Source organism: Vicugna pacos, chromosome 5 (genome assembly GCF_048564905.1).
Source record: "Vicugna pacos chromosome 5, VicPac4, whole genome shotgun sequence".
NCBI classification, from domain to species: Eukaryota; Metazoa; Chordata; class Mammalia; order Artiodactyla; family Camelidae; genus Vicugna; species Vicugna pacos.
In genome coordinates this window covers 86,863,412-86,878,606 of record NC_132991.1, presented here as the reverse complement: position 1 = coordinate 86,878,606, position 15,195 = coordinate 86,863,412, and the positions used below count along the sequence as shown (strand labels likewise).

The 15,195-nt window shown below is 47.5% G+C and overlaps 4 protein-coding genes across 6 annotated transcripts in view; 3 read left to right on the top strand and 1 right to left on the bottom strand.

Annotated features, from left to right (window-relative positions):
- Positions 1-557: 557 nt before the first annotated feature.
- Positions 558-1,368, bottom strand: LOC140696490 (small cysteine and glycine repeat-containing protein 10-like). The gene has a single exon (XM_072961796.1). It carries the CDS (start codon positions 1,291-1,293, stop codon positions 955-957), a length of 339 nt encoding a protein of 112 aa, XP_072817897.1. The 5' UTR covers positions 1,294-1,368; the 3' UTR covers positions 558-954.
- Positions 1,369-2,934: 1,566 nt separating this feature from the next.
- On the top strand, positions 2,935-3,812 carry LOC140696489 (small cysteine and glycine repeat-containing protein 10-like). Its single transcript, XM_072961795.1, has one exon. It carries the CDS (start codon positions 3,015-3,017, stop codon positions 3,357-3,359), a length of 345 nt encoding a protein of 114 aa, XP_072817896.1. The 5' UTR covers positions 2,935-3,014; the 3' UTR covers positions 3,360-3,812.
- A 4,648-nt stretch (positions 3,813-8,460) lies between these two features.
- SLC19A3 (solute carrier family 19 member 3) overlaps positions 8,461-15,195 on the top strand; it is a 41,996-nt gene continuing 35,261 nt past the window's right edge. Inside the window, exons 1-3 of one of the 3 annotated variants that reach the window (XM_072961782.1) lie at positions 8,461-9,070; positions 10,172-10,240; positions 10,378-10,526. In XM_072961782.1, coding sequence (XP_072817883.1) covers positions 10,416-10,526 — 111 coding nt within the window. In that variant the 5' untranslated portion in view covers positions 8,461-9,070; positions 10,172-10,240; positions 10,378-10,415. Of the gene's footprint in view, positions 9,177-10,171; positions 10,241-10,377; positions 10,527-15,195 lie in introns of all 3 variants that reach the window. The other 2 variants (XM_072961781.1, XM_072961783.1) reach the window with 2 other exon arrangements.
- On the top strand, positions 14,371-15,176 carry LOC140696491 (small cysteine and glycine repeat-containing protein 6-like). The gene has a single exon (XM_072961797.1). It carries the CDS (start codon positions 14,454-14,456, stop codon positions 14,781-14,783), a length of 330 nt encoding a protein of 109 aa, XP_072817898.1. The 5' UTR covers positions 14,371-14,453; the 3' UTR covers positions 14,784-15,176.

Sequence of the window (15,195 nt, the reverse complement as noted above, 5' to 3'; positions counted from 1 at the left end):
CTCTATTAAAAGATGTGCATTCTTAGAAGAATGCCTAACTTTTAAGGGCAACATGAATGTTAGCTGTTGCTATCATTATAAGTGCTTGATCTAGTCTTTTTTTTAGTGCTTACTTCTAATTATTTACATTGGTATAATCTGCACTTAGGTCCAACTCACAGTTTACTAGTTCCCATATGTGTCCTGAACTTTCCTATCCCTCATTTTTCTGCCCTACTTCTTAGAATATCTGCCTTCAACCATCTCCACTAGTCAAAACCTTACTAATTTTTCAACACAACTCTCAAACTGTCATCTCTTTCTTAAAGCTCCTCCACGCTGTACACCCATTTCCCATCCACCTGTGTGGACTCCTCCTGCCCTGACACATCACATCTCCACCTTTTGGCTTCTTTATAATTATTTTGTTTGTGTTCATGGTTATTTGTGTCTAACTAGATCATACATCACAGCAGGGCATAATTATTTCTGTATCTTTGTCAGTTCCAGCCCATGGAGAACCATAATTAATGCTAGTTTAATAAAAAAAAAAACTAAGAATAAAACAAGCGAAACTGTTCAGAATTTATTTTTGCATTTTATTAAGAAATTTTTAGAACACCACATAGAAATATCTCTACGGCCATGGACAGGACAGATCATTTATAGGAAAGACAAGAAGACAATGCATAGACAGAAAAGAAATTAAGGAAAAAGTGAAAATCATTACCTCATTTTTCTGAGCTCAATAATCAGGATGTTTGCCATCTTCTTTTTTTCATGGATGACGTTGAATAAAATAGCCATCGATGTACCTTAGAAATGGAAATAGTCACTTAAATTCACAGCATGAGAACCAAAGAGGGAAGTGCAATGAAGCCCAGGTGACAGGGAGACAGCAGGGAAGACACAGAGGGATGGAGGGAAACTTCAGCGTTGGGAGCAGATTTCCCAGTAGAACCTGCAGACCGCCCCCTAGTGGCAGCACTGCCTCTTGCAGCACCTCTGCTGACAGCAGCACTTCTGCTGACAGTAGCCCTTCCCGCAGCCGCAGTCACACGAGTGGCGGCGGCAGGTGCGGCGGTAGCAGCAGACCACGGGGGTGTTGCAGCAGCAGCCGCAGCAGCCCCCACAGCAGCCGCAGCAGGAGCCGCCCCGGGAGCACCTGTACGAGGTGCAGCTGTCACAGCCGCCACAGCCACCACCGCAGCCACCGCAGCCGCAGCCACCACCGCAGCCACCACAACCGCAGCCACCACCGCAGCCACCACAACCGCAGCCACCACCGCAGCCACCACAACCACAGCAGCCCATGGTGTCAGTAGAGAGGACTCAGGAGAGGGGAGAACGGAGACTCAGGAGGTGAGGAGGGTCTGATGCCGCCTTCTGCCCCAGGGGCCCTTAAATACTGTCCCTCCTCTGCTGTAGCCCAATTGCCACGGAAGGATCTCACAGGACCTTCTATTTACTTCCTTCTTGAGAACCTTGAAATAACTTCCTATTTTTAGCAGAGCACCCTCCTTTGGGAACCTGGAGTTCTCTATTATGAATGATATACTTGTGTGTCATATCTTTAGTCCAGAACTAGGAAAGTGAAGGCTGAAGTGTAGGGAAGAGAAGGTCTCAGGGGCTCAGGATGTTGCCTGTATCTCAGACATGACCATGGTAGACGTTTCCTGGGTCTCTGGGCACTCAGCAGGGTTTCTGCATGGTGCTGGGCACCTGGAACGGAGAGCAGGGAGAGACCGGACAGCCTCGGGGTCAGGGAGAAATAGATCAAAGGAGGACATTTTCAGGCTTTCTTCTCTGGCTTTCAAAAGCCTAACTTATCAAGGAGATGCCAGTTGTCAACCAGGGACACCAAAGCCTTGGGAGCAGCACAGAGCCAGCAAAGCTGGGGCTTCTCCCCTCCAGAAGCTGCAGAGGGTGTCCCCAGGGGGACTGTGGGGTGGTCCCTCCTTGGGAGCTGTCTGGAGCTCCTGGCCTAGCCTGGCAGGCCTAAATTCTCAAGACAGTCAAGCAAGAACATATCCCTGTGGACCACTATTCACACCTGCGGGCTACCCGGGGCACAAAGAGGCATAATGACAGGTAGAGTCAGCCAAATGGAGACCAATCATTTCAAATAAACATTCCCCCTTAGCCATGGTCAGCCTGAAACATTAGTCTTGCCCATGGAGGCACGAGAGAAGGCCAGCCACCAGATGAAGTCTGTCTTGTTTTTGTTTACCAGTTATTTAACAGACAAACAACAAACAGGAACTTCACTCTTGGCCGATAATTTAGGGGAAGTTACACAAAATTATATTTTTATCATTTGACATCACACAAATGTATTCTATTTTTGTCCATGTTAATGATGAAGAAATTCTTCTTGTGAACAAAGTATTTCGGGGAGCCAGGGAAAGCAGAACTGAATTTAAAGGAGAGATGAAAAGCACATGTGGGGATGTCTGCTCTTTCCATTTGGGTTCCTGCTCTTTATTTATTCTTCCAAAAAGTTTCTATAACTTGGCGTGAATAATGAATACCAGTAGAGAGAAAAACAACCTTTTTTCTACCAAGCGATGCCTAAGAAGTGGACGTAGAAACAGGACTTTTACCTGGCTCTAGGTTTAGACTTTCATGGTTACAAGTAACTGAAGATTATTCTTAAATGTTGTAGGCATTTATTTAAACCAACAGCTGGCTAGTGAGCACTTACATCAGGCCAGGCACTATTCTAGACCCCGGGGCAAAACAGACATACACACTTACATTCTCATGGACACAAAGCTCTCAGAAGTGTGTTCTAACGCAAATATAGGTTTAAGAGACAGGATTTAGCACTATCAGCTGGCCAACAAGGAAGGACGTAAGAGGCCTCGTGAGATCGTTTATGGGAAGCGGGATAAACAACAAGGCACAGGCTGGGTCTCCAGGCTCAGCTCCTGAAGATGGTATATAAGGGCGCCCCCTGGCAGAGGGCAGCATCAGACGTCCCTCACCTCCTGAGTCTCCGTCCTCCCCTCTCCTGAGTCCTCTCTGCTGACACTATGGGCTGCTGTGGTTGTGGTGGCTGCGGTGGTGGCTGCGGTTGTGGTGGCTGCGGTGGTGGCTGCGGTTGTGGTGGCTGCGGTGGTGGCTGCGGCTGCGGTGGCTGCGGCGGTGGCTGTGGCGGCTGTGACAGCTGCACCTCGTACAGGTGCTCCCGGGGCGGCTCCTGCTGCGGCTGCTGTGGGGGCTGCTGCGGCTGCTGCTGCAACACCCCCGTGGTCTGCTGCTACCGCCGCACCTGCCGCCGCCACTCGTGTGACTGTGGCTGCGGCTGCGGGAAGGGCTGCTGTCAGCAGAAGTGCTGCTGTCAGCAGAGGTGCTGCAAGAGGCAGTGCTGCCACTAGGTCGCCGGCCTGGCCCCGTCCTGCCCAGGAGCAGGGAGGCCACACTCTCTTCTGCTGGTAAGACTGCTTTGCCCCCTTCCATCCGCTCCTTTCCCCTAACCCTCCTGTCACCGGCTTTTCCTCTCGGGCCTCCTGGGTCTTGTGCTTTGTCCTTCGGAGATCTTCCTTTGCCCACCCTCAGTGCAGATTCACCCAAACCACGCAACACCGTGTGCAACAAATACGCAACAAGGGACTGATGCTAAAAGATCACGGGGCAAAGCCAGGGCGCACGAGAGCCCTAATTTATGAATTAATCCTAGTTCATATGCTGTTTGGCTTACTCTTTTATAAAGATTCAGGCCTGGATTTTGGTCGTTTTGGAGTTTTCTGCCTGTGCACAGTCTTTCCTACTGCTCTGTCTACATTTGCTACTTCCCATTGCTCAATAAAATGACTGAATCCACAATCACATCTCTTCATTAGCTGCGTGTTTTGTCAGTTCCTTTGTTAGTAGGGCGACCTCAGCACTGCGAATCCAGTTCTGGCCCTCCCCTCCCCCATCCCCCTGCAGCCGACCCCGGGGTGGGACCCTCTTCCAGAGCCCTTTATCCAAGGGGTGCACAGCCCCCTTTGCTGCTGCCCTGGGGGGTCTCCGTACTCACTCTCCCAAGGATTTTCCGGGGGAGGGATTGGTGATGGTGGTGGGTCTTTGTTTCTTTTGTAAAACCTAAGAACTGAAAAATGGGCCCTACAGGAAAGCAGAACGCCCGCAGCCCCTGTCCCGTGGTGCCCGGTGGTTTCCAAGGAGACCGGGAAGCGCCGGCCAGGGCGGCGAGCCTGAGCGCCGTGGATGATTCTGCGAGGCTCTCGTTGTCGCTGGAGTCCGTGGCCTTGCCTCCCACGGCTGTGTAGTTTCTCTCTGCTTCTGTCAATTCTGTGCAATAAACCCACTGAGCAGACCTTGGGGAGGGGAGACCTACGCTGCCCGGCTGCTGATGGGGGCTTTGTTCAATTCGGCAGGCAGGAATGGGAGCTCCACTGTGCTGTCCGGGCCAAGCCCTAGTTTCCAGCCCAGCCCCCAGCAGGCAGCAGGGGCTCCTCTCCCTTGCCCACTGCTCCGCTCCCCAGTCCATTCAGAAAAGAAGGGGTGAGTGGTGAGCTCGCCTGGACCCCTCCTTCCACACATGGCTACTTCGGTGCCAGCTCTTCCAGGGGAGCTGTATTAGACCCACTTCACAGGTGAAGAGACTGAGGAGAGGGCAGTTAAGAAACTCACCCGAAGAAATCCAGCTGGTAAATCCTGATTTAATCCCAGGTTGACACCAAACCTGACCTTCCTTTTCCAACACCATATTGATTCTAGAAGTCTGGACTCGTTTCCTCGTTCATTTCCTCTTTCCCTTTTTATAATCTCCCTAAGTTCATGCACACAAGGCTGTTATCTGGTTGTTCCTCACAAGGCCAGGTGGTCCTTGAAGCCTGTTTCCTGGAGGAGAGCCTCACTGCAGCTGGTTCCTCCTCAGCCTTCCTCAGGGAGACTGCTGGGCTGGGCAAGGGCATGCTCTCTGGTTACCTACCCTGGTGATGGCTACTTTATCACCTCCTACTGATGGGATGCAGTTGTCTCCTGATGCTTGACGTTGGAAGGACAATGAGTCTCTTAACTGTCTCCAGAAGTGGTCTTCGTTCTGGGTTCCATACTGCATGTGGAGGAGGTGTCCCGGCACCATCTCTACCTAGGAGATCTGAGTCTTGGGCTGGTGGAATTTGGTTATTTTTAAAGTCTATTTGCTTAGGCTGCTTTTAGAGGTGGCATGGTTTCAGCTTGAATCCCATCTCCCTACTAATGTCCCACACCTCTACCCCAGGGCGTTCTCTCTCTGTGCTCTTAACTGTTTCTTTAGGATCAGATAACATACCTGCATTTTACTATTGTTATGTGTGCATTTATATATATATAAAATCTTTATATATAAACATATAATCTATCTATAAATAGACAGGTAGATAGTTAGATAGATAGATCGATCTCCTGTTCTGGTCCACTGATGTACCTGTCTGTTCAGACTCTAGAATGAACCTCATCTCACTGAGCCCTGTACTGTGCCGGGCACTGTGGATGGAAGATGGTAAGTGATAGCTCCTGGCTCTGTGGTGCTCACAGTCTGATGGGCGAGGCACACAAGTGAATGATCAGTACTATACAAGGTGAGAGTGTTATGGCTGAGAGCAGCCCGGGTTTTAGGGAGATGTAAGAAGGTACCTAACTCAGGCTTTGGGTGGGGAGAGAAGGTCATAGAAATCTCCTGGAGATAGTGATACTTGGACCAAGTCACAAAGGATGAAGGGAACCTCTGGGATGAAGGTTTGTCAGGAGACCTGGCCGAGGGGATCTCTTTCAGGCAGAGGCAACTGTGTGTGCAAAGAGCAGAGGTGAGAGGCAGTGTGACCAGTGGGGAACAGCGGGGTTCAGAGTGACTGGAGAGTTGAGTGTGAGCGTGTAACCTGTGTGAGATGAGGCTGGAGAGGTGAGCAAAGTCCTGACTGGGAAGGACCTCGTTCTAGTGTTTGGACGATATACTCCACACTATGATGGATTCTTTGAAGGACTTGATGGGGAAGGTGCTGCCATGCTTTGTAGAAAATATCAGTCTGGCAGCACATGGAGAATGGACTGGAGGGAGGTGAGTCTAAAGGCAGAAAAACAGACAAGAAGCTGCTATCGTGATCTGGGCTTGAAGTACGGTGCAATGAAGAGGTGTGAGGAGTGTTTGAACGCAGAGTGGGAACTAATCACGAAGCAAGTGGTCTCGAGCAGAACTCAGGAATGTCGCGACCAGCTTAGACCCGTGGGTGGCTATTAGACCAAGGGTGATCTTACCTGGACACGTGGGGAACAGGGCGAATGGGTCACTGGGTCACCCACCGAGACGCTGATGATGAGCGCAGTGGCTGGCGTTGCCAGCGAGCAGCCTCCCGTTTGGTCCTCAGCAGTCTGGGAGGAGGTGCTAATATCATCACCCCACTGTTTACTTTAGGAGACCAAGGCTGTGAGAGGAAGACTCCCGGGCATCACACGGTGGCAGCAGGATTCAGATCCACTCTGCTGGACCCCAAACCTCACTTTCTTCACTCCCAGACTTGCAGGCTGTAGAGGATGGGTGGGGCTGGGAGGGAGACTTGCCTCTGTGGCCTTTCAGAACGTGATATGTATTCATGGTGGAGGCCTCCCCAAAATATTTCTTGGTTATAATACAGTTACAGTTGAAAATCTGCCCTGTGGGAAATGGGACTTAAATTCTTTGGATTCTGGTTTAACTGCATGTATCTTCCCTCCTGCCATAGCCTTTAACAGGGTGGAGGTAGGGCCATGCTTATATCTGTAGAATCATGGTTTGTTTTATTTATTTATTCACTTAATTATTTTTAATTTTTAATTGAAGCATAGTTGCTGTACAATATTATATTTGTTACAGGTGTACAACATAGTGATTCCCAATTTTTAAAGGTTATCCCCCCATTTGTAGTTATTGTAAAATATTGATCTGTATTCCCCATGTTGTACAATATGTCTTTGTAGGTTATTTTATTCACAATAGCTTGTACCTCTTAATCCCCTACCCCTGTCCGGTCCCTCTCCTTGTCTCTCCCCAGTAGTAGCCACTAGTTTGTTCTCTGTGAGTCTGCTTCTTTTTGGTTATATTCACTAGTTTGTAGTATTTTTTAGATTCCACGTATAAGTGATATCATACAATACTTATCTTCCTCTGTCTGACTTATCAGGAAGCAACCTAAGAGTCCATCAACAGATGAATGGATAAAGAAGATGTGGTATAAATATACAATGGAATACTGCTCAGGCATAAAAAAAGAATCAAATTTGCATTCACAGCAACGTGGATGGACTTGGAGGACATTATGCTACGAGAAATAAACCATGATACTATTGAAATATCCAGTCGGTCCTGAACTGTGTCAAGCTCTTGCAAGTGAGAAGCAGAGCTGGGACTAGGGAAGGCTGAATCAGGCAAGAGCAGGGTCCACTTCTACCTTTCTGCAAAATTCTGATATCTTGTTCATCATAAATTGTTTTCGCACTGATTTTGATTTTTTAAAAAAATCACATTAAACTTATTTACCTTGATGACTTGAAGGTTTTGGTGCCACCTTAAATTTTGCTCCCTAGACAAGTGCCTCCTTTACCTCACCCCATTCCTGCCTCTGGAAAGAAGTATTACATGGATCCAAATATTCCCCACCCATCCCACCATTGTTATTTCTATGCAGGTTTAAACAGATTTTCTACGTGGAATATTATTCATTTGTTGGAAAAAATGACTAGTTCAAATTGGTTACGCTCAGACCATGACCAGGCATGGGTCTAAGGACTGGTGAATAAATAGGAAATTCACCCTCACATTGGCTGTAAGAACAAGCAGATTCTAATGGCAAACGCTCAGAGCAGCGTGTGGCTTGTTAGAGGTGGGCAGAGAAGGAAGCCGACAAACTTGCGTTGTGTTGCAGCTCATCACACATTGTATCAGGTCAAAAGAAATGTGCTTGTACTCAAAAATCCCTTTCTGACTAATCATTCTGCACCATCCGGACCAGTGTTTGGCCCGTATTTCTGTAAAGGACCAGATGGTAAATGTTTTCGACTTCACATCCCACGTGATCGCCATAGCAGCTACTCAGCTCAGCCATTGTAACTTGAGATGACCAGAGACCACACTTAAATGTAGTAGTGGCTTTGTTCCAATAAAACCTTATTTATGAAAACAGGTGGCAGGCCGAAAGCGGGCCTTAGTTTGCTGACCCTGATTTGGACACTGAACTTTGAAGACACAACGTGTAGTGTCTGTCGCACTGAGGTTGGGAAGGTCAACTCTGAGGTCAGGTTGCTGGACTTGTTTCTTGATTCTCCAACTTCTTTGGGATCTTAGACAATTAACATTCCAGTATCATTTTCTTCAACTGTACAATGGCAGTATTAACAGTATATACTTTGGAAGGTTTTTCTCAAGAACTGAGTCAAATGATACATGTGAAATATTTAGAATTAAACCTGTAGCTTTATGAGAGCCCAAAAATATTGGTGCAGAGATCCAAAAACGGGTTAAGCATTATGAAGGAAGTACTTGTGATACAGACTTGACTTTCTCTGCGGTTGGGAAAAGCACATTCTTTGTGCTTGAATGTGCTGGGAGGGCTGATTTGGCAGGACCATGCAGAACCCTGAGTTCCCTCAGGGAGTTCCTCAGGGTTTGCTCTTGTTTTTTTGAAGTGTAGTTCATTTACAATGTTAGTTTCAGGTGTACAACAAAGCAATTCAGTTATACATATACATACACATACGTACGTATATTTTCTTTTCAGATTCTTTTCCATTACATGTTATTACAAGATATTGAATAGAGTTCAGGGTTTTAGCTCAGGTCTCGTCTCCCTCTGGAAACTGGGTCCTGTCCCTGTTCTCTCCTGAATAAGTCCTGTATTTTTTCTTACAATGTGTAGCCAGCCTTGAAATACTAACAATGGCTAACATGCATTGAACATTTATTATGTCCCAAGCTCCATTCTAAGTGTTTTATATGTGTTACCACGTTTATGTTTCACCATAACCCTGTGATTTAGGGTTTCTGGGTGCCAAGGTGTTATTATTTTCATCAGGAAACTGAAGTAGAGCAGGACCAGTCACACCCTGGAGGTGGAGGCAGGAGGCATCTCAGGTAGGATGACCCCAGACAGCGTCCTCTCACCTTTCACGTCCAGCTTTCCGTTCAAGTCCCAGCCCGAGGTCTGCCTTCTTCACAAAGCCTTTTCTTTCTTCACTATGTAAGTGGAAGTCATTGGGAACTCTTGGAACTTTTCTAAGTCTTAATATTCACTTGGAACTTAACCAGCCTGTACTTTGAGTCAACTCTTCCTTTACTGGACTATCAGTTAAATCTTTTTTCTTCCTAATTTTCCCAATTATTTCTGCTCATCTCCCTTATTAGTTTGGAATTACTTAGAAGTACATTTCTTTTCTTTTTTTAATTGAAGTACAGTCGATTTACAATGTTGTGTTACTTTCTGGGGCGCAGTGAAGGTACATTTCTTTGTATCACCCATGCTGCCTGGCACGTAACGTGGGTTCGACAAATGTTTGTTGATTTGTTTGCTTTTGCTCAAGTGTTTACCTTTGGAAATAGAACTGGAAGCAGGAAGTTAATTGATAGATGTGCTATGCAGTCTCCTATATTTAGATCAGCAACACCTGGTTATTTTTAACTGGGATGCTTATGTGTCGGAGCCATGCTTTATGCAGGAATTTACTCTACTGTCTAATGGGTTGCACATGTGAACGCCCTGTGGGGGTCCCAGTGACCTTCGTTGTACAAGTCGGCTGGTGGGGGTTTGGGATTATGGTCTATCCCCATGGAGTAGAGCTGAGCTGATGGCCCCGTAGGTGGATGAATCTGAACACAGATAAACTTTGAATGAGTTTTGATCATTGCCCAATGTTCTTTTTTTTCCTTCTAATTTTGGTTAAAAAGTTCAAGAAAAGCAAATAACTCGTCAGACAGTATCTGTTTGGGGGTTAGCGTAGTCTTTGGGTAATTACTGGGATTCCTTCATTCTTTTGCAACGGAAAGTGTTGTCAGGGTTAAATATGATGGCTCAGGATCTATGGATGATCTCAGTTTGCTGTGTCTTTATCTCTTTAAACTCTAGCTGCCTTTTCTCAGTGTAACCAATCCTTTCCATCACCTCTTTGGCTCCGTGATGTGTCCTTAACAGACACCTGTTTTGTCGCCACGTCCCTCAACTTCTGGTGTTTCTTCTAGGGCGGTGTACAGAAGCTCTTTGCCCTTTCCTGGATGAAGGAAAGAGAGACAGATAACTTTTTTTGTAATGTAAGTGTTCTCTCATTTTTTTCACTCACAAAATGTAGGGGAAAATGCAGTTATAATGTTCAAGATGAAGAGAAATAATTCAATTTCCTTTTAGACAAAAAGAAACCTTCATTTGTCGCTAATGCATTCCATATCAGGTCTACCCAGAGCAGATCTTCTGAATGAAGGTGTGTTAATGTCTCTCTCATTTTCTGAATACCTGGTGTGGAAGGTGGCTGCGAGGATGAGGGAACATAACACAGCATTTCTCCATGCTTTTTTCAACTTGGCTTTCCACAAACAACCTGTGAGTACATGTATACATACAGGAATTTGCTTTTTAATCTAATGGTACGGAGGACTGGTACAAGAATGGTGAGTAGGAACAAGTATGTGAGGGGAAGTTATAAAGTTGAAGAGCTTATTAAGCCAAAAAAGTAATTGGAAAGTCATTTGGGCAATCACAACTTTTAATCAATTCTACTCCCATGACGTCGTTTACACTTAGGCAGTGACTGTCCCAACTTGAACTTTGATTCTGCCGGTCGGGAGATGCTGACTTGTCTGTGGAGGCTTAGAGAAACGGTGAAGTGGGATTGCCAGGGGTCCCTTGAGATGAAGGCTGAGGAGCATTCTAACAAAAACAAAAGCCAGTAAAGTCATTTTAAAGGAAAGGGGTCAGGCAATGAAGTGTGGGTCTGTGACAATGCCCGGTTACTAGCCACCTTTTGAGTATTCCAAGCTGTGGACCTATAATAATTGTTTCCCACTATGGACTCGTGCCTGAGTCATGCAGAGAAAAGGCAATGAGAAAGATGCCTTGAGAGTCATGGAGAGTCCAGGGCAGGATTTAGGGACCGTGCAACAGAATGTGGCATAAAGTGGGGGGAGGACGTTCTCTCCATTGCAGCAGAGTGACATCAGGGGAGGGTGACGTGGGTACAGATGTGGCCAGGATGTTGGCACTGGCAGAAACTACAACACAGCATGGTAGCTGGGGACAGTGGTGGGCTCCGTTGTGGTACAGCTTTGGCTTAGGACCTTTAACCAGTACCTGTAGGTGGTAGCACCCACCATGTGCTTTCGTGGTTTTTCCTGCTTATAAACCCTCAGAGCTGCATCACCACTGGCCAGGAAGACTGCCTGGGGTAGAGAGTGAAGCAAATGGAAGGGTCCCTCCACAGGGCAGCTGAGCATTCTGTGTTCCTGAGCACGTGGTTCCCCCGGGAGCCTCGCAGAGTGATGGTTGTTGGGGCAGGAGGGCTTCGAAGAGGGTGAGAGGACCCGCATGGAACATTATGGTGGATTGATTTCAGCCAACTGATTAGCACATCAACAACTGCTTACTGACCCCTTACTAAGTGGCTAAATAACAGATCTAGTAGAAGACTGTTTGCTGCTCTTAACGCGACCCCGTTTCCTCTCCTGCAGGGATGCTCCCTGGGGAATGCTCTATGCCTGGCTTATCACTCCTTCCCTCCCTCGCTTCCCCAGCCTTTGCCCACTGGGACCCGTACTTGATCTGGCCAAGACTGTTGCAGACACCTTGTAACTCATCCTCATCTTCAGTCTTACCTTCCCAAGTCCTGGTTCTGCTGTCACTTACCTTCCTGGAGCATGAATCCCAGTTCCTGTTACCAAGTTGGGTACCTGGATCCACGGTCACCCGGACCAAGGTGCCAGGGTCCTAGCCCGGGCCGAGACTCCTTGTCTCAGCTGGCGAGGTTTATCTGCTTGGATTCGCACAGGCGCAAATGAAGCCGATGCCGAGGCTGGAACAGCACAAGCTTCAGCCCATGGCCAAAGAACCAAGTGGGAACTTAGTCCACAAATCAACTTCTCAGTATTATTTGGGCTGAGACATCACACGAAGGAAGGTAAAGGTGAAAGGGAGGAAACTGAGTGAAAAGAGGGAGAAATATCATGACTTATCTGAGAATAGGGTGTGGTTTTGACTGGGAACCGAGGCAACGCATTTTTGAGTTCCTGTATGGGCTTTTCCGGTTGTTGTCAAGGCATCCGTCAACTGCCATGGCACTGGTGGGTGTGTCATTTAGGATGTTAGTGTTCCAGTGAGCGTATAATGAGGCTCAAGGTCTCCTGGATGTCAGGTCTTCCGCTGTCTTGGTTGGTTCTGACCAGTTCTCGTTTTTTCTCTTTGCATTTTCCTCCTTCCATAATTGAGCCTGAAACCCGGATAAGAGCAGTCACTTTCCATTCAAGGCAGGGGCAGGAGGTATGATTCTGGGGCAACAGCTTTGGTAGCATTCCCACTGACTTCCAAACTGCCAAAGCATCTTCAACGTGGTGCCCAAAGATTCCTACCTTTTGATTCCACCTGTGTTCCCAGGCTCTGCTCTGGCTGTTCTTAGCCTCCCACGCCTCCCCCAAGTCCCATCCTGTAAGTCCCCCCAGTAGGTCTACGGCAGGTGCTGCCTGACCACGCCTCACGTTTTCCTGTCTCCAGTCTTTACTGAAGCTCTTACGCAGAAGACCTTCTCTTAGTCTTCCCAATTCCCCTTCTCTCACTTATACTCAAAATCAACCTTTCTCCCCCATACCTCTAAGAAAGTCAATTTATAGGGTTATTCTGATTCTTGTCCTATTGTATTAGAATTTTTTTAACATGCATTTTTTATCAGGCTGAGAGCCTGTGGATTCATCTTGTTTTGTTCTCACAGTGCCCTGCAGAGTGACTTCCTTATAAGACAAGGCTAATTCAAGAGCTATTTATGAAGCTGAATACATTGCCCCCTCCTCGGTTTACATGATGGGAAAGGATTAAGGTGCATGAAAGCAGAAGCTCATGCGCCCTTTTAATAAAAACAGACAAATCCTGAAGATGAGAGTGTTGGGAAGAACCGTATACTGGTTGAAGGCATGAAAGAAATCTTGCTTATGGCATTTTCCAGTACAGTCATTTAAGCAAATTTACTGTCTATCTGTGCTCTGTTACAGGACAGGAAAACTACCAAAGGAAATAATTACATTCCAAAATTTCAGCCAAAAAGTATCAACAGAAATGAATTGGCTGTTTTACGCAGGGGTTATCCTAGACGTGTAATGGCTAATGCCAGGTACGTGCAGGTGGGGTTCAGAGAGCTGTGCAGCGGGACCAGAGCACTAAACCACTTTATTCACTTTCTGGTTTGATAAATATTACATAGAAGTCATCTTCAAGACTTTTTTTTTTTTTTAACAGTAACTAAAAACTTACCTGAAGAGAGCCCAGGGCTAAAGGCCAGATCGTAAGATTATTCCTGGGGAGTTGCAAGCTCCTCCCACTCAGGGTCCTGCAGGGGGCTGGGCGGATACCTGGCTTTCCTCAGCTGTGTGCTGCTCGGGCAGGCTCAGGGGACCTACCAAGAGCTTTTTTATATTCTGAGAAAGGTCAACAGAACCTGACTGCCTTCACTGCTTACCTCTAACAGGAAAGGGTGGTCTGTGCAGGGACAGACAATTAAGAGCAACCATTTCAAGTAAGCGTTCCACAGGGGACTGGTCCCTGACCACCCTGGAGACACATGGCTGTTGGAAATGTCTTTAGGTTGTCCTTTCTTAAGAGGCTGCTGATAGCAGAAGTGTCCTTGAATTTGGCAGGTGGCTTGGGGACGTTCTGTCCAGGATGTGCTTCTATCATCCAGCTCAACGCAGAGGATGCTCCAGAGTAGCCCTGATGACACAGTATCCTCTCTCCTCTGAAACAGAGCCCTGACCGACGTGACAGGATGAGGAATTACCCAAGGATGAAATAACACTTTCCCCTTCGACTTTCAGAATACTCTCCTCTATCTAAAGTGATGTTTCCCAGCTTAGTAAAAGGTTATAAATGGTGTAGGAATGAAAAAATCTTTGTCCTGGGCTGAGATGGCTGAGAGATGTAAAAGTGGCCAAGGGAAATTCTGACCCGCTCAGACGCTGACAATCACCAGAAAAGAAAAGGGGGTTAATAGTCATTTCCTGTTCTGTTTTAAAGAGGGCTTTAAATAGACAAGTGAGAGCTAAATTTAGCAAATATTTTCAGTGGGAAGGATCCATGAAGGAAGGCACAAAGGCCATGTGAGGTTCTGCTGTGGATACTTGCATCAGCAACAGGGAAGTGGCCTTGAGCCTTAGGCCAATCCTGTGCCCAGAGTTGCTATATAAGCCCCCACCCCAGCAGGAGGCGGCATCAGACCCTCCTCACCTCCTGAGTCTCCGTCCTCCCCTCTCCTGAGTCCTCTCTGCTGACACTATGGGCTGCTGTGGTTGTGGTGGCTGCGGTGGTGGCTGCGGTTGTGGTGGCTGCGGTGGTGGCTGTGGCTGTGGCGGCTGCGGTGGTGGCTGCGGCGGTGGCTGTGGCGGCTGTGACAGCTGCACCTCGTACAGGTGCTCCCGGGGCGGCTCCTGCTGCGGCTGCTGTGGGGGCTGCTGCGGCTGCTGCTGCAACACCCCCGTGGTCTGCTGCTACCGCCGCACCTGCCGCCGCCACTCGTGTGACTGCGGCTGCGGCTGCGGGAAGGGCTGCTGTCAGCAGAGGTGCTGCTGTCAGCAGAGGTGCTGCAAGAGGCAGTGCTGCCACTAGGGGGCGGCTCCCGCTTCTGGGAAGATGCTGCAGAGAGCTGTCTCCTTGGTAAGATTTTCTTTCTTTCTGCCAGCCCTCCCTGATTTGAGTGTCACAAGGGTGACATGAGACTGGTTCTCAGGCTGAGGGGTTTGATCCTCTGGTCCGTGAGATCTTCCCTCCAAATGAAAAACAACAACACAATTCTTCTCCATCCATCACCAAATTATGGGCCCAACAAGGTGGAGTGATGATTTGCAATGTTATAGTTTCTTGATATTTTATTGTTGAAATGCTTGTTTCCATTTCTTCCCCCCCCCTTCCTGTGGCTTCTCCATCCTGTATCTCTGTTACTGCTTTCTGATTCTGTAAACCAATTCTTTCCTAATAAACCACATAAAATTGGCATTCAAAGATTCATCAACATCTTCTT